The sequence below is a fragment of the Marmota flaviventris genome, chromosome 15 (assembly GCF_047511675.1).
Source record: "Marmota flaviventris isolate mMarFla1 chromosome 15, mMarFla1.hap1, whole genome shotgun sequence".
NCBI lineage: Eukaryota > Metazoa > Chordata > Mammalia > Rodentia > Sciuridae > Marmota > Marmota flaviventris.
The window spans coordinates 78,955,901-78,982,212 of NC_092512.1; the positions used below are offsets into that span (position 1 = coordinate 78,955,901).

The 26,312-nt window shown below is 38.7% G+C and overlaps 1 protein-coding gene and 1 pseudogene across 1 annotated transcript in view; one reads left to right on the top strand and one right to left on the bottom strand.

Moving 5' to 3' along the window:
* Pxdnl (peroxidasin like) overlaps positions 1-26,312 on the top strand; it is a 452,037-nt gene that overhangs the window by 273,899 nt on the left and 151,826 nt on the right. The window contains exon 5 of the mRNA XM_027932810.2: positions 20,682-20,753. Within this exon, the coding sequence (XP_027788611.2) occupies positions 20,682-20,753 (72 nt within the window). The remainder of the gene's footprint in view (positions 1-20,681; positions 20,754-26,312) is intronic.
* Positions 64-7,412, bottom strand: LOC139702108 (TAF5-like RNA polymerase II p300/CBP-associated factor-associated factor 65 kDa subunit 5L pseudogene; annotated as a pseudogene).

The window sequence follows — 26,312 nt, forward strand, 5'->3', positions numbered from 1 at the left end:
AATTTGTTTCTAAATTATCAATGTGGGGATATATCTTTTTTTCCCATTTTGCCAAGATTGTGTTTAATGAGGCTTGGGACTCTCCACAGAGCCCCACAGGGCTTTAGACTGTTTCCTGGATTCAACTTGAGGTATTTGAATCAGCCTTTTCACTGCTATGGCCAAAAGATCTGCAAGAACAATTAGAGGAGGAAAAGTTTACTTGGGAGCTCATGGTTTCAGAGGTCTTAGTCCATAGGTGGCTGGCTTCATTGCTCAGGACCCAAGTTGAGGCAGAACATCAGGGCAGAAGTGTGTGGCAGAAGAAAGCATCTGGGGAAGGAAGGAGAGAGGGAGGGTGCTCCCCTCGCCACAGACAAAATTTAAACTCCGAGGGCCCACCCCTGTTGACCTAGCTCCTCCAGTTACCCCCCAGCTAATCCCTAGCAGGGGATTAATGCTTGCATAACCCAATTATTTCACCTCTAGATTTTCTTGCATTGTTTCAAACATGAGTTTTTTGGGGACACCTCACAGAACCATAATATGGGGTGATACCGTGTATGTGTGCAATGGATATATACAAGTGAGTGTTATTTATCTGATGTACTGAATGGTTGAAGACTCAGAAGCCCAAATTAATTTTGGTTTTACCTTTCTTTGTCAGAGCACTATATTAGAAGAAATTTGGATTGTACCATTTTAAATGGTACCTGAAAGACTGGTATATTACAAATAATTACATCAAAAATGGCTCAATTTTCAAATCATGTGCATTTTCATAGTATAGTATCATATCTACCTAACAGTCTTAAATATTTTTGCATTTGAAAACCTTCATCCAGTGATGAAGTAACTGTACAGTTTTATGCTAAATATGAAATAAATGTTATAAAAGTAAGAAACAAGGATTATAATCTGTCAACTTTTCTGACTAAAACAATTGAGTCTTCTTTGCAATTTTATTCATTAGCTATTTAATACAACTATCATGATGGTTTTGTCTTTATGTCTTTTCCTATCTTGTTAGCCTCTGAATGTTAAAAGTTGTAAACTATTAGTTTATTTATTATGCTTCTAGCTGAGATAGAAGCAATTTATTCTTAATGCAATATGCCCAAGATTTCAAGCAGTAACAAACTTCCCCGATGAGGAATAGAGCTCTGTGTTCTTCAATTATTGTTAGCTGGTCTATTCATGGTTGACAGTCCTCCTGTAATCTGTATATGGCTTAAATCCAGAAAAGAAATATAAAATAGAACCATAGTTATGGGCATAGAGAAAAACAATATTCATTTACGGGCAGCTTTGTTCAAAGCCATTTCTAGTTTTCTCTGAGATGTAAATCCCCAGGTGGCAATCAACCATGTCCGAAAATTGGATTTATGGGTTCAATTGAGGGAATGTTTCAGCCCAGAACATTTAGAGAACTATGGAATTTTAGAGTTGGTAAGGATCTTGTGGAACGAACTTAAATATGACTTTTACATTGTATGCTACTGGTGAATTTGAGTTTCTGAAGCCAACTTAAAAATAAGGGGAGGTACACATATGTGCATACAAATTATAATCCATAGTGTGTTGTTCTCTCTTATTATTTTGAAAAATATATTTACAGTAAATCTTAACATTTTGTGTATCTAGTGACTTATACTAGTTTTGTGTATTTTTCATTAGAGCCTCATTCTGTTTCTTAGAACCTTTGGTTATTGATGTAGTAATCTGATGCCATGCTTATTTTAAGTCAAAAAAGAAGGCACTGGAGGCATATTGATGTTGAAGCTCAAGGTATTTCTGACTTAGTGTGACTCAGTTCCCCACGCACTCATATGTAGGCCTCCACTTTCACCCTCAGATTTGTCCCAACTCAGTTTTGGAAGAGCAACTTCCACAAGGGGAGCAGAAATAAATCTCCATTGCCTGTTTGGCTTGCAGGTAAGGCACAGGCCAGGGATCACCAACACTGGTCTCTTGTCCTTCCCTTTTCTTACTACTTCCCACCCTCTGGGTCTTCTTGCAGCTACTGTCATCCCTTATGCCAACGCCCAACCTTGAAGTGCACAGCTACTTTTGGACAGGAGCCCATTCCCGACATTAGGCAGCAGTCACAGCTCTTTAACCCTGGTGTCATTTGTTAATCTCTTTAGTATCCAGATTCTTAATTCACCTGCTAGAGTCATGTTTAGTATGAGCAGCTCTCAACTTCCTGATGCTTATATAAAATTGATTACATTTACATGAGGAGTCTAGAGGCTGAGGGACAAGGTAAATCACTATATACCATGTAGAAATGGTCTCTTGCGAAATGCATCTTTCTCCTTAGGATCTGTCCTGCATATTTCTCTTTCTGTATACTACTCTCACAAACAAATTGTTATGGTTCAGATCTGGAACATCCTTGAAAAGTTTTTGATCTGAAAGCATCATCCTCAGTGCAACAAGGTTCAGAGGTGGGGTTTCAGGCAATGATTAGAGCTCTAATCTTATCAGTAGATAAGATTAGAGTGACAGCTGAGTGGATTACTAGGTGGTAAATTCAGGCAGGAGACGTGAGGCTGGAGGAAGTAGGTCTATATCTATTGGACTGTATCTGTCCCTGGCCTCTTTCCCTCTCTGCTTTCTGGCTGCCATGAGCTGAGACGCCTTCTTCCACTTCATCCTTCCACCATGATGTTCTGTTTGCCTCAGGCCCTGAGCAATGGCATCACTGATCATGAACTGAGATCTCTGAGACTGTGAGCACAATATCAACTTTTTCTTCCTATGAATTGTTCTTGTCTGATATTTTGGTCACAACGGCTAACACAGAAATCTATGCATTATGAACAAGATAGGGTGTAGTGTAATGTTTTCTCCTTTTGGGTTTTAGTCTTTTTTGTCTGACTTCTGTCTATGCCATCTTACTTCTTAGAAATTCCCTGGAACATGTTTTACTAGGTTTGTATTTTAGCTTGGTCTTCACATAAGCAGGTGGTTTAGTCTTTACACTTCTTTAGCATATTTCCTCCTCCACTGAATCTAACTTGGTTGCTCCATTTTCCACAGTGTGAACTTTGATATCTCTCTATGATGTTGCTTTTACCTGAATACGCAATACTTTTTTTCCATTTTCAAAGTTTTAATAGATGTATAAATTGTGGCAACTCCCCATCTGGGAGATTTTTATGGAAATGGTCTCAGAAGGAGCCATCTGACCCGATGAATATTGTCCCCTGTCACAATGTCATAAAATTATGGTGCATGAAGGAAATGTAAGATCATATAGTTATTCCCTTGGTTTTAAGTTAAACTAAAGTCTTTAAGTAAGTAAGCTGGCTAGGTGGTGGGGGGTATTAGAGCTCAAGAAATTAGAAGACATATCACCAATATAGTATATTGGAGAGAGGGGATATTTATTTATTCTCTTTCTTGTGTTTTTCTAATTTTTCCCCCTCAAACATAGTGTATCCTTGGTAGGAAATTATCAGGTTCTGTTCTTTTTATTCTGGACATTTCTCCCTTTACCCTGGCACATTCTTAGTGGTAGCAGGGAGTAAATTTGGCTAGCTAATAATGATTGATATTCTGAGACCAAGGTGGCTTTGTTGTGACCCATGGTGATGGCCAGCCAATCATGCTCTCTTTACCCTTTCTGTTTATAATAGCCTACAGCCAGGGTATGCTGAACAGTCCTGGGCATGTCTGCAAATAAGCTTCAGAAGGAGGATCTGATTATTTAGATTTGGAAGCAGGCATAAGAGGCCCCTTTTTGGCCTTAGCACTAAGTCAAATTGCCCATTTCAGTTTTTCAGAAACCCTGCATGGGAAGTCAGAAAGTGCTGGTGTACATACACTACCTCTCAGGGGGCTCTTAACCCCATGGGTGCAGTTAGTCCCTTAGCACCGGGAGGAAACAAGTGTGGGGGCAGACCTTGGGCAAAATATCCCTGCCTCAGTTCCTGCCAGAACTTTTAAACTACATAGCAAATGTAGTCAAATGTCTGGATATCTGTCATCTTTCAGGAAGGTGCTGGGTATTTCTCATATATGTCTACCACCTTCAAATCAAGCAACATTAACCCCAGCGTCACAGAGTGAGTGAGAGGTCTAATGAGTGCGAACTTCCTTGTGCCCTGTTGCTTCATCCTCTCAAAGGCCGAGGGGACCCTTCTCTGCATTTTCTCTTAGGATTGTCCCCATGTCATAGGATGCCTGTGGCTTCTTTATCCAAGACCCTCATTTCTTCATTTCTAGACCTCTATAGGAACCTCATAATTGATTCATCCATTGCTTTATTCAATTGTGTTACCTCTGCATAGATACTGCCCTTAAATTTCAGCATTTATGGTGTCAATGCTCTGAACCTTAAATCCTTTAATTGCTCCTAAAAACCCATAGAAGCAAACTCCTACTTCTTAGCATTCATGGGCAATCATAGAACCATTTATAACCAACTACCTTTCAGATTATAACTACCTTGTAGATTTCTCTTTTTCCCTTTTCCCCATCCACATATGAAGAAAAAATGCATTTTTCTTCACTGTTACTTTCATTTATATTGGATATATTGCTCCCCAATTCCTACCGCTCTTTGTTCATTTGATTGTTGAACATCTCTCTGTTCTTGAAGGACCATTTCTAATGCCAATTTCTTCACAAAGATTTTATGTTTTTTTTTCTTTTTTTTAAATTTTCTTTTTGCTTCATTGAGTTTTTTTTTTTTTTTTAGCACTTGATGATTCTCTGCTTCTTATGGTATTTATCTTTTTAAATCTTTTAAGGACTTTATGTAATTTCCAAGCTAATCGATTCTCTTTTTGTCTTCCCAGAACCAAATGCAATCCCTCCCTCCCTATCTTTCTTTCTTTCAACTAAATGCATTTTAATAGAAAACAAAATACAAAATAAGTCTTCTGAAAACAGAAATATTTAACCCTTTTCCAACACCAGAACTTGCTTTACCTTCCATATAGCTGTATACAGCAGGTCCACTGAGAGGCACAGGGCCTGACAGGGTGGACCACTGTGGGAGGAAGACTCAGGCTACCTCAACAAGTGCTTCTTTGAAGACACAATGTATTGTGAATTATTTCAAATTATCTTTTATCATAATCTTTCATTATTCTGTGCTGGGGACTGAACCCAGCCAGGGCCTCGCACCTTATCTTTTAAGGGGAGAGAATTACTAACAAAAGAGCTTGCTGGGGGAGTTGTAGGTGGGCTGGCTGCCACAGGTACTCCTGATGTCCCACATGCACACCGAGTGGTCCATGAAGTCAAAGGCAACCAAACCACTGTCCTGGCTGAAGTGAGACTGGTGATGCTGTCCGTGAAGCATCTCATCTCTTGGAAAAGGGACAAGGACGTAAAATCAGCATACTACAGGGACACAGCCACATCAATGTTTATAGCAGCACAATTCACAATAGCTAAACTGTGGAACCAACCTAGATGCCCTTCACTAGATGAATGGATAAGAAAAATGTGGCACATATACACAATGGAATATCACTCAGCAATAAAAAGAGAATAAAATCATGGCATTTGCAGGTGAATGGACAGCATTAGAGAAGACAATGCTAAGTGAAGTTAGGCAATCTCCCCCAAACCAAAGGCTGAATGTTTTCTCTGATATAAGGAGGCTGATTCATAGAGGTGTAGGGAGGGGGGGGGCATGGGAGGAATTAGACAAACTCTGGATAGGGCAGAGGGGCCAGAAGGGAAGGGAGGAAACATGGGGTTAGAAATGGTGGTGGAATGTGATGATCATTATTATCCAAAGTACATGTATGAAGACACAAATTGGTGTGAATATACTTTGTATGCAACCAGAGATATGAAAAATTGTGCTCTATATGTATAATAAGAATTGCAGTGCATGCTGCTGTCATATATAAATTTTAAAAAATTGTATTAAGAAAAAAAGAAAGAAAAGGGTCCTAGAAGCCAAGTCCCACAGCCTCAACCTCTGGACCTTGCCAGTGGAGTCCAAGTACTTTCCTTTGGGAGAGGAGGAAGGCCCCTGTGGCCAGAGATGGCTGTGGGGTGCTCCACAGCTAGTCTTCTCAGTGGAACCTGTGTTCAAGTAGAGGGAGTCAGGGTGGAACTTGACAGAGTCCCCCCGTCTGTCAGATGTCCTGTGTGTATCCTCAGTGGGTACGTTTGATCCAGCCACCACAGCCTGGCAGTGAGGTCTTGGGACCCACTGGCAAAGGAGAGGCTGTACGGGCTGATGTCCAGGTCCCACATGGGGTAGGCGTGTCCCTGGATTAGCACGATGTTGCTGAAACTGCCCAGGTATCAGATGGACATGTCTTCAGAGCATGGACATGTCTCCATCCACGAGGAACCTCATGCTGTACACCGGTCTGCAGTGTCCCCACAGTGTCTTCAGGTCTTTGCCCATGCTATCGTCCTCGGAATCCTCTTCCTCCAGAGTATCACCAACCAGGCGATTGGGTGACATGTCCACCTGTTGACTTTAACTTCTTGGGCTGCCAACTCCAGAGCTTGACGAGGGAGTTCTCAAACTCAGCAGCAGGCAGCTTGCTGTCGGGGGAGACCTCCACGGTGCTGAGCAGCGGCTCTGGGTTGTGGAAGCCATGGAAGCAGATGGTGATGAGGGAGGGAGGACCGTTCTTCACACGCTCAATGCTGTCCTGCAGGACCTCCAGGGTGGCCTTGTTCTGCAGAAGAGGGCTGGCCCGTCCAGGGGCTCCAGGCTGCCGCTGTCACCAAGGGAGCCGCCACTGGCTTAGAGCTGGTCGTCTGTTCTCTTGTCCAGCTGCACGTCCAGGTGGCTGTGGATGGTGATCACCCTGCACAGAGCACTGCTGCTGTCACTCTGGAGGTAGCACAAAAGGTAGCTGTCGCTGTCCCCTTGGAGACGGACCACACAGTTGTTGTCCAGAAATGTGCAAAGCTGGAAGTTGGACAGTCTGTCCTAGGTGTCTGCGTGCTCGGCAGCTGCTGGAGGACATCGTTCTGGTGGGCATTTTACAGGACCATCCCATGGAAGCAGCTGTAGAAACTTTTCCCCATGTTTTCAGGACTGTTCTGAGCCAGGTTGAGATGGAGGTAGATGAAGAGGGCGCAGAAGAGGGGCATCACTTCATGGCGGTGCCAGCAATCAGAATCAGTGAGAAAAGTCCACAGTCTTCCAAACTGCACTTCATACTGCTCAGGTTCTGACCGGCAAGAGGCTACATAGACACTGTGTGGGCTCAACGAGGTTCTGAGCGGACTGAGAGGTTGGCCACCATCTCCTACGCACTCTGGGTCAGCTGCAGGCCTTGCTTTAGCAGACCACTGGAGTCCACCTACGGCTGGCGTTAGAGTAGCAGGAGCTGCTCCGTGCGCATGCGTTTCACGACCTCCCACCTCTGAGCCCTAGAGGTCTGCGAGGCTGCCCATTTCCGAGGCCAAGCGCTGCCCAGCACACAGCCACCTCCCATGGCGCAGGGGGAAAATGCAGCACTTCCTGTGAGTCTTCACTCAATAGAAATGTTGTAGTCGTCCTGTAGCATAAAACATCTGGCTTTAGGAGAATTGTGGGATTTTTTTTATAGCGTGCGGACTCTATCTTGCAGAACATTCTGGCCTCTACTCCACTCTAGCAAACTGTTCCCGTCTTGATACTTGGCACCTACTTATGCTTTGAAGCTACCCCAGTGCTCGAATCACCCATTTAAAGACTTCATCCAATCCGCCTCCAGATCTCCAGTGCTTCCCTAGGTTAAGTTTCAGACTTCCCTTCATGTGACAATTCGGTTATACCACAGATTTACCCATTTCTTTCAGATTTAAGGCATTCTGAGTGTAGCTGCTATAGTTTGGATCTGTAATGTCCCCCCAAGTCCCATGTGTTAAAGGCTTGGTTTCCATCTGGCCACTCTCTGGAGATGGTGGAACCTCTAAGAGGTCGCGCCTAGTGGGATGTCCCCAGGCCATTCAGAGTGTGTCCTAGAAGGGGATTGTGGAATGAGTGTCCCCAGCCATGAAGTGAGCAGTCTGCTCCACACTGTGATATGCTGCTGCCTTACCACAGGCCCTAAAACCAAGAGACTAACTAACCATGGATGGAATGCCTAGAACTATGGACCAAATAAACCTTTCCTGTTTTTAAGTTGATTATCTCAGGTGATTTGTCACAATAATGGAAAGTTGACTAGCACATTACCTTATAAAGTTAGTCTTTTGTTTTCATGGGTTCTGCATCCATGAATTCAATCACATCTGGGTCAGAAATGGTGTCTGTAGTGGAAACATAGATTTTTTATCTTGTCATTATTCTCTAAACAGCACTGTATAATAACCATTTGTGTAGCGAATATATTAGGTATTATAAGTAATGTAAAGATGATTTGGTGCTGAGAGCCACAGCCGAGTCTGTATGGCCCCTGGCATTTTGCCAACAGTATTGATTGACAGGCGAGGCATTACTATCCGCCTGTGCTGCAACTTTTGAGTTCTCGCACTATTTTGGAGTTCTCCTGGGGATTTCCGGGGATTCCCCGAGAGTTCCCATTGGTTGGGGAAGTGCAGGAGGAGGGATTTCCGGGAGAGATATTTCCGGCTGGGGGTTCCTGGACAAGCCTCCTGGCTTTTGGGAGGATTCCCCAGGAGCTGTGTGAAGTGTTTTCCTGCAGTTTAAAAATAAAGTTTGTTCCTGCTTCAGTGGCTGGTGATTTGTGCCCAGCCAGACTGCGGCAATTTGGAATCTACAAGAACATGTTCATAGGCTATATGCGAACGCTATTTTGTAGAAGGGATTTCAACACCTGTGGATTTTGATATCTGCAGGGGCCCTAGAACCAAACTCTTGTTTAAATTATTACTTTCCCCAGCATGTCCTAGTCTATGCTCCTTTTGTCCTTTGAGCTCAAATATGAATTAACCTCAATTTCTATTTCTTTATTTCTACTTTCTACTCCATGGTGTTGGAGAGAACCATAAAATCTCATATTTTGAATCAACAAATCCATCTCCAATCTCAGATAGATTCTCAAATAATCCAATTTTTCTGAATTTAATGTTAGGTAGGAGGAGATGTAGGAGAGTGTGGTATTCCAGAGCTGGAAAAAATGAGTTTCTCAGTGGGATCAATACCAATGGGTCAATAATGGGTAAAATGAAAACTTGACCATGGCTCAGTAATGATAATGGAGTGGGGAGAGCTCCCTCTCTTACTCACTCTTCTGGTCCTTTTCAATGTTCCTCTTTCCTTAGACCAACAGTTCCCTCCTTCTTCTTGGGTGACCTTGTCTTCTACTTTTCTGAAATTCTATGCTATGTTATCCTGAGAGTTATCTTGTAATAGACTTGCAGTATAGGTATAATTTTGTTTTCCAGATTTTTATCCATGAGTTTTCATGAGTGCCTTCTTCTTGCCAGATTTAGGAGTTGGGGTGTATCATTAAACTAAACATTTTTTTTATTGGTTGTTCAAAACATTAAACTAAACATTTAAGTTCTCTGCCCTGGAGAAAGTTGCATTTTAGCAGGGAAGGCAAGCATTAAAATTAATAAATAGATAAGCACATTACATGGAATTATGCAAGTCTATGACAAAGATTTAAAAATGTACAAGAAGGGTAAGGAAGGGTGTTGAGAAGTGCCAGGAAGGGGAGATGAGGCTGTGATTTGAAATAGGAAGGCAGGATTGGAGGACCTCACTGAGCAGGTGATGTTTGAGCAAACCCTTGATGCGGGGAGGGAAGTAAGTATTTGTGTGCCTGTGGGAAGGACATTGCAGCAGAGAAGATGTCATTGTAAGCACCCCACATCAGAGGTGTGCTTGGCCTGGTTGATTACAGGAGCAGTTTTCCTTTATTTGCATGTAATCTATATATATCGTCTGTAATACTCTAAATCATCTCTAGCTTACTTATTCCTAAGAGTAAATGCTTTATAAATAGTCACTTTACTATATGGTTTGGGGAACAATGACCAAAAAAAGTCTGTATATATTCAGTGCAGACACAATTGTTCCAAATATTTTTCATCTGTGGTTGGCTGAATCCATAGAAGTAGAACCCACAAATATGTCAATTGTGTGTGTGTGTGTGTATATGTGTGTGTGTGTGTATACATAATATATTTTATATATATATATATATATATATATATATATATATATAAAATATATATATATATATTATATATACACATAAAATCTGGCAATTAAAAGAAAGTGAATATTTTTAAATGAAGAAGTTAAAGGAATCAGAGTGATCATTTAAAAACCTGTCAGATTAGTAGTATCATCTCTTCTAAATTATACCCCATTTGATTCAAATGTATGATATGTCAAGACCATTGTATCGTCATGAACAACTAATAAAAAAATAAAATGAAATAAAAAAATAAACACCCTCCCATGTTCACTCAGAACAAAAAACCATCAATCCCAATGATGCAGATGGGATCCGTTCTGAGCCACAAGATCCTGTGCCAACTGGATCTCTTGGTCACATCAGTGACCAAACTGCTTCTGAATAGGCCAGGCCAGGCACACCCCTGATGTGAGGTGCTTGTAATGACATCTTCTCTGCTGCAATGTCCTTCCCACAGCCACACAAATACTTACTTCCCTCCCCGCATCAAGGTTTTGCTAAACGCCATCTGCTCAATGAGGTCCTCTGATCCTGCCTTCCTATTTCAAATCACAGCCTCATCTCCACTTCCTGGCACTTCTCAACACTCTTCCGTACTCTTCTTGAATATTTTTAAATCTTTGCCATAGACTTGCATAATTCCATGTAATGTGCTTATCTCTTTATTAATTTTAATGCTTGCCTTCCCTGCTAGAATGCAACTTTCTTCAGAGCAGAGAACTTGAGTACTCATTGATTTTACTATCTGTGGGTGCCCTGAAACCATTCCTCTTTTGGGTATAGCTATCTTTATGATGCATGACATTTATGTTGATATATAAATAACATTATGGAATGTCTAATTCAAGCTAATTAACAAATGCATTACTTCTCATCTTTATTTAAACTATGTTGACAGTAGCTTGTGGCCAGGCAAGGATGTGGACAAGAGGGTTTTGTTGTAATCTAGGCCAGAGATCGTGCCTTGGGAGGCATGGGTATTGGACCAGTGCAGATTCTGGCTCTATTTTGAAGCTAACCACCTGGATTTGGGATGCTGGAGAAAGATAGAGGTCAAGGATGTTACCACACTTTCTGGCCTAAACAGCTCCCAGGAAGTGATGTCATCAGCTGAGAAGTAGCAACTGTGGATAAAATGGGTTATCAGAATTCCAGATTTGCATCCGGTTAAGTCTGAGATGTCTTATTGACAGCTGAGTGGGTATGTGAGTGAGGCAGTGGGGATGGGGGTCCAGAACATGTAGTCTGGGCTAGACATGCAACTGGGTGTCATTTGCATCTGAAAGTGTTCAGAGTTCTGCTGCTAGGTGGCACTGAGTGTGGATAGAAAGGGGGGCTGAGGACTCACCTCTGGGCATTCTGATAGAAGATGTTGGTCAAAAGAGAAGGAAGCAGCAAAGGGATCTGAAGTGCACTGACTACTCAGGAGAGGATCTAAAAAGTTTGGTATCTTGGAAACCGGCGAAGAAGGTCTATCGAGGAGGAGGGAGTTACCAACTGGGTCAAATGCTGTTGAAAAGTCAGGTAAGGAAAGGGCTGAACACTGGATACCAGCTTCAACAGTGATGATAAAAGTGAGCTGAGCTTCTTGTCTTGCTTTCCATAGTCACAATGTAAAATATGCTCCTCTCTCCTTATTTCATACAGTCTCTTGCATTTCACACTTGCCTTTGCTTTTGACTTTAGGGAGAAAATTGAGGGCAAATGCTAATAGACATCTTACTGACTTGCCTTGTGACCAGATCATCATGATGGGTTGATGTCTATTTTCTTGTTGTTTGTCACAGCCTGTCTTTGGTACACTTTCCTTCTTCTTTTTCATAGTGATATTTTCCAATATCTATTATCTTTTATAACCAGGAATTGAACTCAAAGGCACTTAACTACTGAGCCACATCCTCAGCTTTTAGCCCTTTTTATTTTTTATTTTATTTTATTTTTTTAAAAAATTTTGAGACAGAGGCTTGCTAAGTTGCTTAGGGCCTTGCTTTGTTGCTGAGGCTGGCTTTGAACCTTGATCTTCCTGCCTCAGCCTCCTGAGCTACTGGGATTACCGGCATACACCCTGGTGCCTGGCTCCAATAATGTTTTGATTCCTTTCAATCATTTTGATTCTCTACATAGTCTTCCTCAATTTTCTTCCATGAATTTTCCCCTCTTTTTATCTGGCATGCCTCTAGTTGATTTCTAATGTCTTTTTTTTTTCCTGGGCTCTGCAGTGTCACTCTTCCACTCTTGCAGCCTGCAATCTGCTACATCCAGCAGCCATTGTCATTACCACTCCTCACTGCTTAAAAAATAAATGAGGCTCTAGCTTGGCATTTCTCACCCTCAGCACCGTTGACATTTTGGGCTTGGTAAAGTTCTGGGGGCTTGGCATATGCATCAAGCAGTATCTTTCGTCACCACCTAGTAGAGGCCAGTTGTACCCCCACCTCCAGTTGTGATAATTCACAGTATCTCTAGACATTGGCCCAAATCATCTCCAGGCAGAGTTATGCTTGGTTGAATACACTTGCAAACCACTGCTGTAGCTTGTCTCTCTCCAGCTAACTTACAATCCTTTATTCAAGTTGCTGCAAGCAATGTTTATAAAATGCAAATTTTATTAAGAAATTATTTTTCTTTAAGTCTTATAATGGGTCTTGATATCTTTTTTTTTTTCCCCAGTATCAGGGATTGAACTCAGGGGCACCCAGCCACTGAGCCACATCCCCAGCCCTGTTTTGTATTTTATTTAGAGACAGGGTCTCACTGAGTTGCTTAGTGCCTCGCTTTTGCTGAGGCTGGTTTGAACTCCTGCCTCAACCTCCTGAGCTTCTGGGATTACAGGAGTGTCTTGACATCTTGAAGGGACAGTTCATACTTCCTTGTTGAGTACCTAGGAAAAGTGTGATATGGCCCAAAACTCTGCAGACACCTGTGCGACTGTCCTATCTGGCTACTTACCGTTCCATAAATGAGCCTTGCATTTTAATGCCTCTGTGCTTCCCAGGTATTTGTCTTCCCACTTTCAAAACCATCTTTTCTCTTTTGCTCCTAGGTAAGTAGAGGTTGTCCAGAAAAAAATAGCTAAAGAATCTTTTTTTTTTTTTTGTATAGCCTTTCCTTATCTTTAAATTCTTGGATCACTCCTGGCATTTCTTGCATATTATTAGCATGATACATACCCTGCTAGTCTGTGGCCATTGATTTCTTGTCTTTTACCTCTTACCTGAGTGTAATCTCTGAGAAGGTCAAGGATCTTGTCTTACACTTGTGAGGCACTCAATAAATGCTTATTAATATTTTAATATACTAAAGGATCACACAGGAGTAAAGCTACTCCTGACATGAGCAACCCACTAAATACAGAATGGAGAAATAACCTTTTGAAATGAACTTAAATGGGTAAGAAAACATTTTGAACATTAGACTTCTCAAAAGAAATAAAATAGCAGAAGAGGTTCAGAGGTGGCAAATTCCTTTAGAGGGTGATTAGGTTCATGAAGGTGGAGGGAAGTCACAGATTGGCACTAAATCCTGGAAAGCCTTGAATTCCAGTTGAAGACAGTGGGAAGATATTAAGATCCCTTTAAAAGGAGTTGGTGCTGTGTTTTTTTAGGAAAAACTATCTAATAGAATCTAATATGATCCAATACAGATTATATTAGAAGGAAGAGACTGAAATTAGATGGACTACTTACAGTTATTAGTTTAGGCAAAAACAAATAGAATCTGAGCTAAGATAGCAAGAAATCACTATCAGACTATGTGTAAACTTAGAAATAAGATTTTTTTTTTACAACTGTCTAATTTAGTATTGAAATAACTTCTTGATAAGTGAAGCTTGTGCAATATGATTTTTAACTGGCTTTAATTCTTGAGGAATAGATATAATCCTCTGTATAATTGATTTTAGAATATGAGAATAAATATGAACCTTTGTACAGTAGATTTTAGCATACATTGTTATTGACTTCAGCATAGCATGCAAATCAGATACTAGAAAGCTATTCTCTTGAACTTAATGGATTATGGTAACTCAGTTCTTTTTTTTTTTTCCTTTAGAACAGGTTAAAAAAAATTTACTGTGTCTGAAACAAAGATCTCCATTCAGATGCTTAATTAATTCCTAAACTGCGTGAATAATTCGTTTGGTCTAACAAATCATTCTTACTTGATATTGTGTAATGAAGCTAAAAAGTACACACTTTTATCTCATCTGACTTTTGAGGGGAGTTGGAGTGATGCATCTGGCATGTACAAATGATCTGGTGGCTGTAAAAGTAGGGCAGAAAGATCTTTGTCAGTTGTCACCCTGGTACTTCTCTGTAGGATCTGTCTTCTGTGTTAGAATTGTCGAGGTCTTATTTAAACCTCAACTTCATGCTGCAGAAACATGAAGTCAGCTCATGCTTTACATACCCATGGACACATGTGAAATTACATATACAGACACACAGAGACACAGACTTACAGCACCTAAGTCAGCCTCCTCCTACAAATGCTTTTTCTTTTTTTCCTCATGGTCTCCAGGCTTTTGAGGAAGTAAAAAGTAGCTACATTTTACAAAAAGGTCGGGAACATTGAACTTACATTCTTTTTGGATTGTGCAGTTAGATACAGATAAATATAGTGTTCTCATCTCGGCTGTCACTTTGGAGCGTGGTTGCCAAGGTGATCCTCTGGCACAGTGGATCTGTTTTTGTGTGACTGGGTGAGCTTGTGCTGAAAGCCAAAACAATACTGGAAACTCCTCACCCTGGGAATCATTCTCTCTGTGTTACTTTTGTTGTCCTTCTCTGACGACATGTTCTTGCTCTCTATGTTTTGGAGGGCTTAGGAAGATTTTTTTTTTTTTGTCATTATTTTGGTGGCCTATTATATGGGGTGGTTGTGTAGGTAAACATCTGCTCAGGTAGGAGCTGTCAGTCATGTTGGTGATGCTCACATGTGTGATCCTAAAACAACCCTTTGGAATGAGAAGAATTTCCTTTGAGAAACCCCTAGGAAAATTTGCTAGATGTCTTATAGGTTCATTAGTGCCTGATGATTTTGTAAGTTCTTAGGAGATGCAATAAGACATACATAGTGATAGACCTCACAACCGTCAGGCTTGTGTTGAAGTTTGCCATGGCTCTTCCTCAAGGAAAGTGTTGCCCTTATAGAATGTTGAGCCAATATTAATTATAAAAGCTTTAGTTAGGGTTTGAACCCCCATCCTATGTTTTATAGCATAGAATGTGATTGGAGGTCAGTGTCTCAGCCGTGTACATGCAAAGGCAATGCTTATGCAAAACTACTGGCCATTCATTCATTCTTTCAGTGATCAAGTGTATGTCGAATGTCTACCTGTCAAGTCCTGTGCCAGGAAATGGGATATGGAAATTAGCTTCAACTCTATATGGTTTCTGTACCCATGGTCCTTGGAGTCTAGCTATGGAAGATAGACATGAATTGAATTATGACTCAAAAAAAAAATATAAAACCGCAGCAGTGCCATGCCGTGAGAGCCTGTGACAGGGGACTCAACAAGGAGACAGGGAAGGTTTCTCGGAGGGAAGCACACATTTGAATCCATAGTGAAATAGGAGTTCAGCAGGCAAAATGAGGGGACAAGGGTTTCCAGACTGAGCAGATAAATGTGCAAAGAACCCTGTGGGCAAGGGTATGGCAAGGACAAGATCAAGGGATGGCAAGAGTGCTGGGGTTGTGTTGGTGAAGGAGAACAGGTACAGGGGAGGGGGGACAAATTTCAGATGAGACCAGGCAGGCAAGGATTGGTGTTCTGTTAAAGAACTCTACTCTTATGGAAGTTGAAAGCTATGTAAGATTCTTAAGAAAAGTTTCTGTAAGGGAGAGAGCAGATGGGAGTAGGTACATTAGTTGCATAGTTCTTGCATTGCAGTATCTGAGAGTATAGTTTGCTTTAGCGTGAAAATAGTGGCTGAAAGGAGAATGGAATAAATTCAAGAGATATTTCAGAGGCAACATCCAAGGAATTTGGAGTTGGATAGGATACAGGGAGTAAGGGAAAGGAGGGTCAACACTGACTTTCTGACTTGTGCAGATACATGGTGACACTGTTAATGGACGCTAGAAGCGATGGAAGGCAGTAAGCATGGCAGAGGAGGAGCATGGTTTGGATTTCAGGCATGTTGAATTTGATGCACCTTTGGAACATCAAGAAGATATTTAGGAAGTCTGGAGTATACAAATCTAGATCCTAGAGGTAAATCCAGGCTGGAGATATAATTTGTAAGCCTTCTGAATAGAAATAATAATTGAAACTGTGGGTGTATGTGAAATCATCTAGGGAGGTTATGTATGAATGAACATGAAATAATAATGGCAGTAACTTTTTGCCTTCTGTGTGTGAAGAGATAGCTACTGTCCATTTATCTCAAAATTTTTCTAAGTGATTGAAACAGATTTAATATTCTTACAAGCAATCACTCACATTTATCTACCTTCAATGGATGTCCAAAAGTGTCAGGATTATCAACAACCTAGCAAAAAATAAGGTTGTAGAAGAATATAGAATTGCTGTATTATCAAGGCTCAATAGGGAGAGGAAATCAAAGTTAAATCTCTCTTTATTTGACCAGGCTAAAGCCATCACATAAATCAAACAAACCTAACTTAAAGTATCCTACTGCTTTGAATTGGTTTAGAAGTTAAAAAAAAAAAATTACTTTTGAAAAAAATTGTCAGGAAATTTGTCAAATCTCATGGAAAAAAAAAAGCTGTTTAAAGATGCCTGCACTATAATCAAACAGAACTCTCCAGGTTGTCTTATTTCCCTGCAAAGAAAAAATATCTACTTTTGTGCATTTTTCACATTCATTAGTAGTGAATTAAAAAACCAGCTGCTTATCCTACTGAGTATTAGATTGAAGTCCAGCGGAAATCATGCAACCTGTAGGGCTTCCCGGGTGAGACTGGAATTGAGGGGATTTGTTCTAAGGAAGCATTGGTGGAATGGGGAATAAATGGGGCACTGTGATTAGTACAGTCTCAGTGGGTACATTCAGAAAAAAGAAGTTTTGCATATCTTAAGAATTTCTAAATATAAATTGCTACTTTTAAACTATTTTAATGCAAAATCAATATTTATCAGCGACTTTAGTTACTGTGGAGTACAAATTTTAAATTCTACTGACTATAAAAGATAGTTATATAATTCAATACTTAACATCATAGTATCTTTGATAATGGATAAACTTTTGCATGCTATTTAAACCCTTGGCCTGCCTCTTCATCCTGATTTTAATTGTCTGGGCATATCAGATATACTACCCATAGAAAGCAGTTTTTGTTCTTGTTCTAGTAACCCAGACATCTGTGCAGATTATGGGGGATGCACATTGGTTAATGATGGCAGGAAGGCTACTACCAGTTGAAAATATTCATCATAAACTTAAATTTTCTTTTTGATTAAAATTGCAATATGAAATACATTGCTCAAAAGAAGCATAAAACGATAGAAAGGAAAATGAATGTCTAGCTAATTTCTATGCTAGAATATTCACTTGTAAAATCTTTGGGTTGGCAATATATAGTTGGCTAAACCACAGACCTAGCTTGAAACTTCTTTTCTTGGGGCCTGTTAGGTTACTCCAAGACTGGAATGTGATGCTTTCCTCTAGTTAAAAACTCCACATCTTACAGAAACGCTAATGTAGGCAAACTGTGAGGCAGCCTCTAAGAGTGTTTGAAATCATGGGTTTTGCTAGATATGTGACTTGGATTTTCCCTTGATTAGCTCTTAACTCTTCTTGTGGAGGATTTTTTTCCATACTTGAGAAAGATGTCACTCCTGGAATTGTTATATCAGGTTTCAATAGGTTATAGATGCATATCTTGCATGTCAGCTGAGATTGTGTGAAGCTACTCTTGTACCAGTGATGGAGACTGTTATGTCCAGGTGTTAAGAGAAACATCTGCCCAAACTGGGTCTTGGTCCCAGAATTTCTAAGCTGTGCAATATGGAGCAAATTAATTCATCTCACTGTACCATATTTTCCCCAATGAAACAATGGGGATCTTCATAGAACTTTCACTGTAATTTTGAAGATTTAAAAAATGACTAAGTACATTTAAAACACTTGTATATATGTTTTCTATTGTTACTGTTATTTTATTTACTTCATGTAAAATTCAAAGCCTTTATCTGCACCTATTCATATTCATCAATAAATATCTATTTACACCCTATATTATTGAGCATGTATAACAAATTCAGAAGGTTGAAATCCAATGATACAATGCATTCTGTTTGGAAGGAAAAATTCTACACTAGATTTCTCTCCAAATCTTTCTATGCTGCAGTCACAAAAGTTTCTCTCTTTGCCTTCTTTCCTTCAGCACCCAAACATCACCCCTAACACCTTCCCCATAGTTTCTTTAATTTTTTCCTTCACTGTGTGTTGGACCAATTACAAAAGATAATAATTTTGTAGGGGGCAGTGTGTATGTGTGTGTGTGTGTGTGTGTGTGTGTGTGTGTGTGTGTGATGTGTGAATGTGCTTATGCATGTATATATATCAAAAGAAACAAGGATAAAGTTGTGTTGTGAAAATACCAAGGCAATTATCACAGTGTCACCAGTGTAGCACTTATAATGAACAAGAACCTTGAGAGGAATGCATGGCATCACCAGCCAGGGAGACAACTTTCAGAGAGCGGGAGGGTGCAACACTGATTTTAGGACTGAATCTGAAACAGTTTGCAATTATCATTCCTTTTCATCTACATCCTTTTTATTCTAATTATTAAGCTTTTCTATAGGTATGGCGGGTAGTCTTTCTATCATAATTCTTTTATAAAAAGCCTAGGAAGAGAATTATTCCTTTTTTTAAAAAAGCTTTCTAAATTTCTTCTTTCAAAAATATTCCTGCAATTAAATAAATGTTATATGCAATTATAACCGTAAGTCTTCTCCATTTATTCGTGTCTTTACTTCAAGTCAAATAACTTCCCATTGACAAAGTCAAGGGCCATTTACTGTGTCCTCCCACATGGACATAATGTCCTCTTCCTGATTCAGTATGAAACTTTTTGTTCCTTTGTATGGTATCTAAGGTACTTCCTGCAGGCAAGTCACTATAGACTGCTGTGTATTACTGTTTATTTCACAAGATGGTTTATGAAAACTGTGTTCAGAAATCAGGTGCAGCCTGTGCATTTACATTTTTTGAGAGGAGGATGTGGCCGCATCCATAGATCCTGCTTTTAGCAAGATTTACTTGGCCAGAGGTCTTCTCAGCCCTCTGATTTGGAAGCATGCATCTCCATTTTATCACAGAATTTTGGGGAGAAATGCAAACATTTTTGTCATCAGAAATCCTGCTTTAAGAGAGGTTTTTCTGAAACAACAGCTTTGGGAAAACCTGCAGGACCAATTGCATAGAGGAAGACTGAAAAGGCCTCATTTTAAAGAACCTCCCTTTAACCCTTTAGAGGTACTTGGCTTCTGCTTCACATATTCAGTTTATACAACAAATTGGACTGCCCTGGGGATCAGGGCAGTCTTTACCTTTGTGTTATAAAGCAGTTACTGTAGACATTTTCTAATCTAAAGTCAATGGAGAAAAAGATGATCAAGGCTCATTCCTCCTCCAATGTGATAATTCATTCATTTCTAATGCCGCCAAGTGTTACCTAACAGAATTTTGGTCAACAACTGACCACAGTTAGGAAGGTGGTCCCATAAGGTCATATTGGAGCTAAAACATTCCTATTGTCTAATGACAAAACAGCCAGTGTAATATCATAGTGCAACATATTACACATTTGTAGTGATACTTGTGTGAATAGACTTCTTGTGTTTCTAGTATATCAAAATATTCTGTACATTACCTAATACTTGGTAAGGATAATAAATGACTATTTCATTTATTTATCTTACCATACTTTAAACTGTTATTTTGCAATGTACACCTTCTACTTATAGAACAAGTGTTTACTCTCAATCAGTATGTCATGTTATGCCAGCAGCCACCACATGCACCTGGTGTTCACTGTCTATTGGTTGCATGGAGAGGCCATGTAGAGCAATGACCTACACATCTAGGTTTGAGTAAGTGTACTCTCATTTTCACACAGTGACAAAATTGCTTAATAATGCATTGTCCAGAGTATTTTCCTATTGCTAAGTAACTCATTCCTGGATCAATCACATTACTTCAAATATACTTATTTACCTCCTCCAGATAGCAAAAATTTCCTTATTATGAAATGCAAAAAAAGTGCATGGTCACTTGTTATGTGTGTATTAATGGTTACAATCTTGATTGTTATTCTAGCTTCACTTGCTTGCATTTTTTTTCAGTAAGAAGAAGAGTAATTTCACCAACTACTCAGCATCTTTGTATTCAGGACACTCCATGAAAAAGGAGTGGTATCTGGCTTCTCTGGATGGGCTTCAGTTTTTCTTTTGGAACATCAGGCTTTTAGACTCACAGCTATGAAGAGCAAGGAGACTTAAGTTCTTGTATCTGATGTATGGTGTTTGGGTCCAACGAAATTTAAAAAAAAATTCATTTTAAGCTCTTGTTTATTCCATAAACATTTTATTTTACTAAATAGTACAAGGAATAACTAACTTGGTTTTGTGCATTGCAGGTATATCCATTTCAACCAATTAGAAACACTACATCCAGAGACCTTTGAAGACCTTCTGAAATTAGAGCGACTGTAAGTGCTGACCCTTTAGATGTGTTTATGTTCTGCTTTGCATATTCTGTTTATACAACAGCTTGGATTGTCATGGGGATCAGAACATTTTGCTGTAAGCTTAGGAAACACCCTTATAAAACAGAGTTACTGTAAGACCTCCCATAGTTTGAAATCTATGAAGAGGTGAATAACCCAAATAAAAACAGGATAAAAGAGATGATTGGCTACTTCATAAATGGGGTTAAGCCACGGGGTTAAAGCTGTTGTGGAACCTACTACAATGGAACATACATATCTCCTATGAGCTGTAATAGCAACTCCACTTCTAGTTATACACTGCTGTGGACTGAATGCATAGTCCAAAATTTCATGTATTGCAAATTTAATCCCCAAATTTATATGTTAATGGGGTTTTAAAATGGGGCCTTTGGGGTAATAATAAGGATCAGATGAAGTCATAATGGTGGCACCCCCTGATGACAATAGTGACTTTGTAAGAAGAGAAAGAGAGCTGAGCTAGCATGCTCTTGCCCTCCCACTATGATGCCCTCTGTCACGTTGTCATGTGGTGAGAAGGCCCTCACCAGATGTGGAACAGGTACTGATGCCCTGTCCTTGACTTTCCACCTTCCAAAACCCCGATCCAAATAGGCTTCTATTCTTTATTATTACACGGTCTCAAATAATATATTATAGCAACAGATAAGAGCTAAGAGATTCACAACTGAAATGCACATATGTGTGCACCAGAATATGTGTTCTCCACATTAGAATAAATCCAAGTCTCCAACAATAAGAGAATAGTGAAAAACACATTGTGAGTTTATAAAATAGAAAATCATAAAACAACACTGATGAACCTCAGAAAAATCTGAGAAGAAACAACCCGAACATTGAAATTACATAGCTTTATTTTATTCTTAAAAAGAAATTTATATGCACATAGCAGGAATATGTGTAGTATTTAAAAGTTAAATGGTGGTAAACTTTGGTGAACAGAAGGTGGCTGGGAATGGTGAAGGAAGTTTCTGTGATTCTGACAATGTTTTTTTCCTGGGCAGTCATCACACACCTGTGTTCACTTTGGGGACACACGTTGTGCTCTATTATCATGGCATCTGCACTTTTCTAGAAGACTGAATTTTCAACAAAACTTATATAGACAAACAATGACAAACCAAAAGGACACTGGTACAGTCTCCTTTTGTCTTATCTATTTATCAGGTGAAGACACATTACCACTTCAGTTTCTCTAAGACCTTTAATTAACAAATTTATTGTCTTCAGCTTAAGGTACATTTTTTTTTTTTTTTACTGCAAGCAATTTTAATACAAAATGTGTCTTGTTTTTAAACAGTTCATTGGTAGAACTTCAGTTTCTGCCTCAATTAAGACCAATTGAGATAATCACACAGCAACATGGTCGGAGCTATAAGAGGAACAGCAGCTAAAAAACAGACTGCCCCTCTTTGTGGTCACTTGGTCAATTGACTTTATTACACATACAAAAAAAGACAGAAGCAGACAGGACTGGTGAACGAGTGTGCTGCTGAGCTCTGTCAGAGAATGAGCAAGTGTTTGTCTGAGGCCCACATTTTCAGAATAGGCTCGTGGAATTCATTTTTCAGTTTGTGGGAAGTTGATTTGAATAAATAGCAAAAAAATGCCAGATAAACAAATCTGTAAATCACAATGCGACCAAGGATTCTCCTTCACCAAAGGTCTGGGTCCTGGTGAGTACAGGAGTAATTGATGGCAAGGCTGAATAATTACGAATCAGTTTAAAACCCTAATGTTCTGACATTTTATGAACAGTTACATTTACCCCTGAATTCTCATTTTTTTTTTGAAATAAAAAATGTAAGATTTTATAGATTAAGTTAATCATTAATCTGTTTTCCTAAAAAAAGAATGAATTAGGAATTTATAAGCTTCAACAATGATGCTCTTATGCATAAAATAGTAAGAAATAGTAAAATTAAAAAGGTAAGGGCTAGTCAGCCACTTTCCAATACAGTTACTCTAAACCAGGTTGCCTCTAGAAGTATAGAGGTCATAACACATGGAATCACACTGTTTGGCTTTGTTTGCTATTTTGCAAGGTCTGTGGTGATGGATAGGTAACTGGGTAGGAGAGCGTATGGTACTCTTCCAATAATGTGTATGTTCAAGAGGTCCTGTGTGTGACAACCATGGCGTTCAACACATGTCATGGTTAAGATTTACAGTTACAATAACTCAAACTTCAAAAGAACTGGGGCACCAGATTAAATTGGTGGTGGGGGGGGGAATTTTGCTGATGAAAGAGCATTGCTTTTCGAAGATATACCAGAGCATCTATTAAGACTCTCACAAGCCCACCTATTATGCTGCCAAGATGGGAAGGGAGTGTTGTCCTACCTGAGTAGATGTGGAATTCCTGAAAGGCCCTGTAGTGACAGCAGTCTCATTTTCACAGAAGAGACTGCTTATCCTGGGATCCATGAATAAGCTCAGAGGGACAGGAAAGTGATCAACTCTTTTTATCTTTTGTTTTCCTTTCTATTATTTAGATAAGTATACATCTATTTATCTTATCCTAGAGATGCAGCCATGTGCTATCAAATCAGAGTTCAACAGAGCCTATGGAAAAACATTCCCTAGCTCGACCCTCTTTCCAAAGGCTGCCTCATTTAGCCATTTCTCTTTTATATTATTCATGACTGTCAAGATAATATCCCTAGGTCTTTGCTTCTTTACTTTTCAATCGCACATTTTATTAATTGATTCCTACCTGGAGAGATGAGGATTACCTTATTGTCTTATCCCCAAATATGATATATATAATATGTATATATTTAGTTTGGCCCATAGTTGAACTTCTAATTCTTGCACTGATGATTTTGGTAGCCTCTCTTGATTTTCCTTTTAAATTTTTTAGATGACTAATTTTATTTTCTTTCTGTCATTTTTCTTCCTTTTCCACATGTGCTTTCTGTTAAATTTATTATTATTATTATTATTTTGAGATTTAAATATTTAGCATGTTTATCCTATCTGCAACTATAATTAAACTTCCTCTTGTTGACCATACATCATCTCTAAAAATTAAAAAATAAATACATGTATTCACTGTACATTATATATACATATATTACGTACACGCACACATATACATTTTAACTAATGTATTAAAGAATCAGGAACTTTGCTATGATTTCATTTCTAAATATAAATATCACAAATATGACTGCTTCAAAAATACCTTTCTTTACAAAAGGAAAATTAATTTTCTATTCTCACATGTTTTAAAGTATTTAATGTTCATTGTGCTTGCTTCAGATTAGGACTATAATTTTTTTAACAGATTTTTTGCTTTCCTTGAACATTCTAATTATATTAATTAATATGTTTTAAAATACATTATGTGCCTTTGAAAAATCTTTACATTTTTTTATACTGCCAAATTATACAAACCACACAGTCTCCTTTTTCTACCAAAGATCCCAGTCTTCTAATTTGAACTGGCTTTTCTCTAAATAATGTCACCAACCTGACATTTTTCAGCCTATTCACCATGGTTTGAGCCCATGGTTTCTAGTATTAGTTCTTCTTTTTTCTTGGTTTACTTCTTTATTCTGCTGGTGTACATACTTAAGTAATTTTGTATGAAAGGCTAAAGGGAAAGCACTGATTATCCTTAATACTTGGAGATATGTGGGTTCTTTCTTCATACTTAATTGATAATTTATCTGGTGTAAAATTTTAAGTTCAAAAATGGCTTCCTCTGGTCACAGTTTTCAACTGTTGTATTTCTTCCAGCTGGTTATGTTTTATTTATTCTATAGAAAATAAATTTATTGTGCAAGGAGTTTCAAAAGTTTTCTCTTCATTTTTTTTGTATTTTGAAATTTTATATATTTGAATCAAAGAAAGATTTTTTTCAGTTGTTGGGCTAGGTATTTCATATGTTCTTTCAATTGTAGACTCAAGTTCATTTACAGTTTTAAGAGCTTCTCTTTATATATTTGACTAGTTTTCTTCTTCATTCTTTTTGTCTCTTCTTTTAGGAGCTTCTTAAATAAATATTAGACTCTCTGGGTTTCTATATCTTTTATCTTTCATTTCATAATGTTGATTAAATTGTCATTTGGCTTCATAATCTGACATAAGTTTTAATTTCATAACCAAATTTTAATGGCATTTTAATCATATTGTAATTCAAAAGAGCTCTTTCCTGTTTCCTACTTATTCCTGTTCCATGGCATCTCACTCTTGTTTTATAGGTCTACTATATATTCAGATCTCTGAGCCTATTAATCATAATCTGTTCTGTTACTATTTTAAAAATTCTTTGGATTTATTTTTTCTTCCTAGGGTTAGTTTCATTTTATTTGTTTGTTTGTTTATTTATTTATTTATTTTTCTCCTGATTAACCTCTTGTGATGCTTAGTTCTTTATTAACACTAGAAAATATTGGCCAGGTAAGGTGAGTTTCTACCTGTCTCTAGGTAGGTCTGTTTGTTTCTTTTTTTTTTATTGGTTGTTCAAAACATTACAAAGCTCTTGACATATCATATTTCATACTTTAGATTCAAGTGGGTTATGGAACTCCCATTTTTACCCCAAATACAGATTGCAGAATCACATCGGTTACACATCCACATTTTTACATGATGCCATATTAGTGACTGTTGTATTCTGCTACCTTTCCTATCCTCTACTATCCCCCCTCCTCTCCCCGGTCTGTTTGTTTCTTACACAATTTCCCCTTTGGTGGGAATTTTAGTTTGGTCAACTGGGTGAAAAATGGTAGATTTATCTCTTCATCTTCCTAAAATGTTAGAATGAAGAAGGCTTTCTCTTGAGTTCTAACTCTTACACAGAATTCATTTCTTCTATTTGTTCAATTTCCTTAGAGAAGGAAAAAAAATCTCTCTCTCTCTCTCTCTCTCTCTCTCTCTCTCTCTCTCTTTCTCACACACACACACACACACACACACACGTATCACACATATATTTTTCTTCTAGGAAGTTGGTGTCCTATAAAGGGTGGTAGTGTCTGAGTAACTGTACTTCTCCATTCATGTGTTTAATGATTCTCTGTGTTTTCAATTTCTCTTCTCATTCTTGTCTTTCTGCCCCAACTCTTTAGTGTCTCTGGATTACATTGGTCCTGCCTCATAGTATTCTCTGGGCTGGAGCTTTGCCTATTTCATTTATCAACACTGTCCCAGAAATATTATTCCCAGAATTTGCTGAAATATCTTATCTGGGGTTACTATCTACATTTGTATTCTGATTATTTATGGGTTTATTTATTTGTATTGACCCTCCTCCTGACTATTACCGAAGTAGAGTCTTGAAAGATCTGAGGCAAATTTGTATGTCTAGTTCACAATTTGAACCAGAATTCTTTTCCTTATAATCTTGAAATATGTTTGCTGAATGATTTATAAATACTAAAATTAAATTATTTTATTAAAACCTCAATCCACCTCTTGTTGCATGCATATATATCAGTGCCTAACACTTGTATGGGAACGTTCTTTTCAATAGAGGTGCCACACCCATACCAAATTTTTTTTCTATAATAG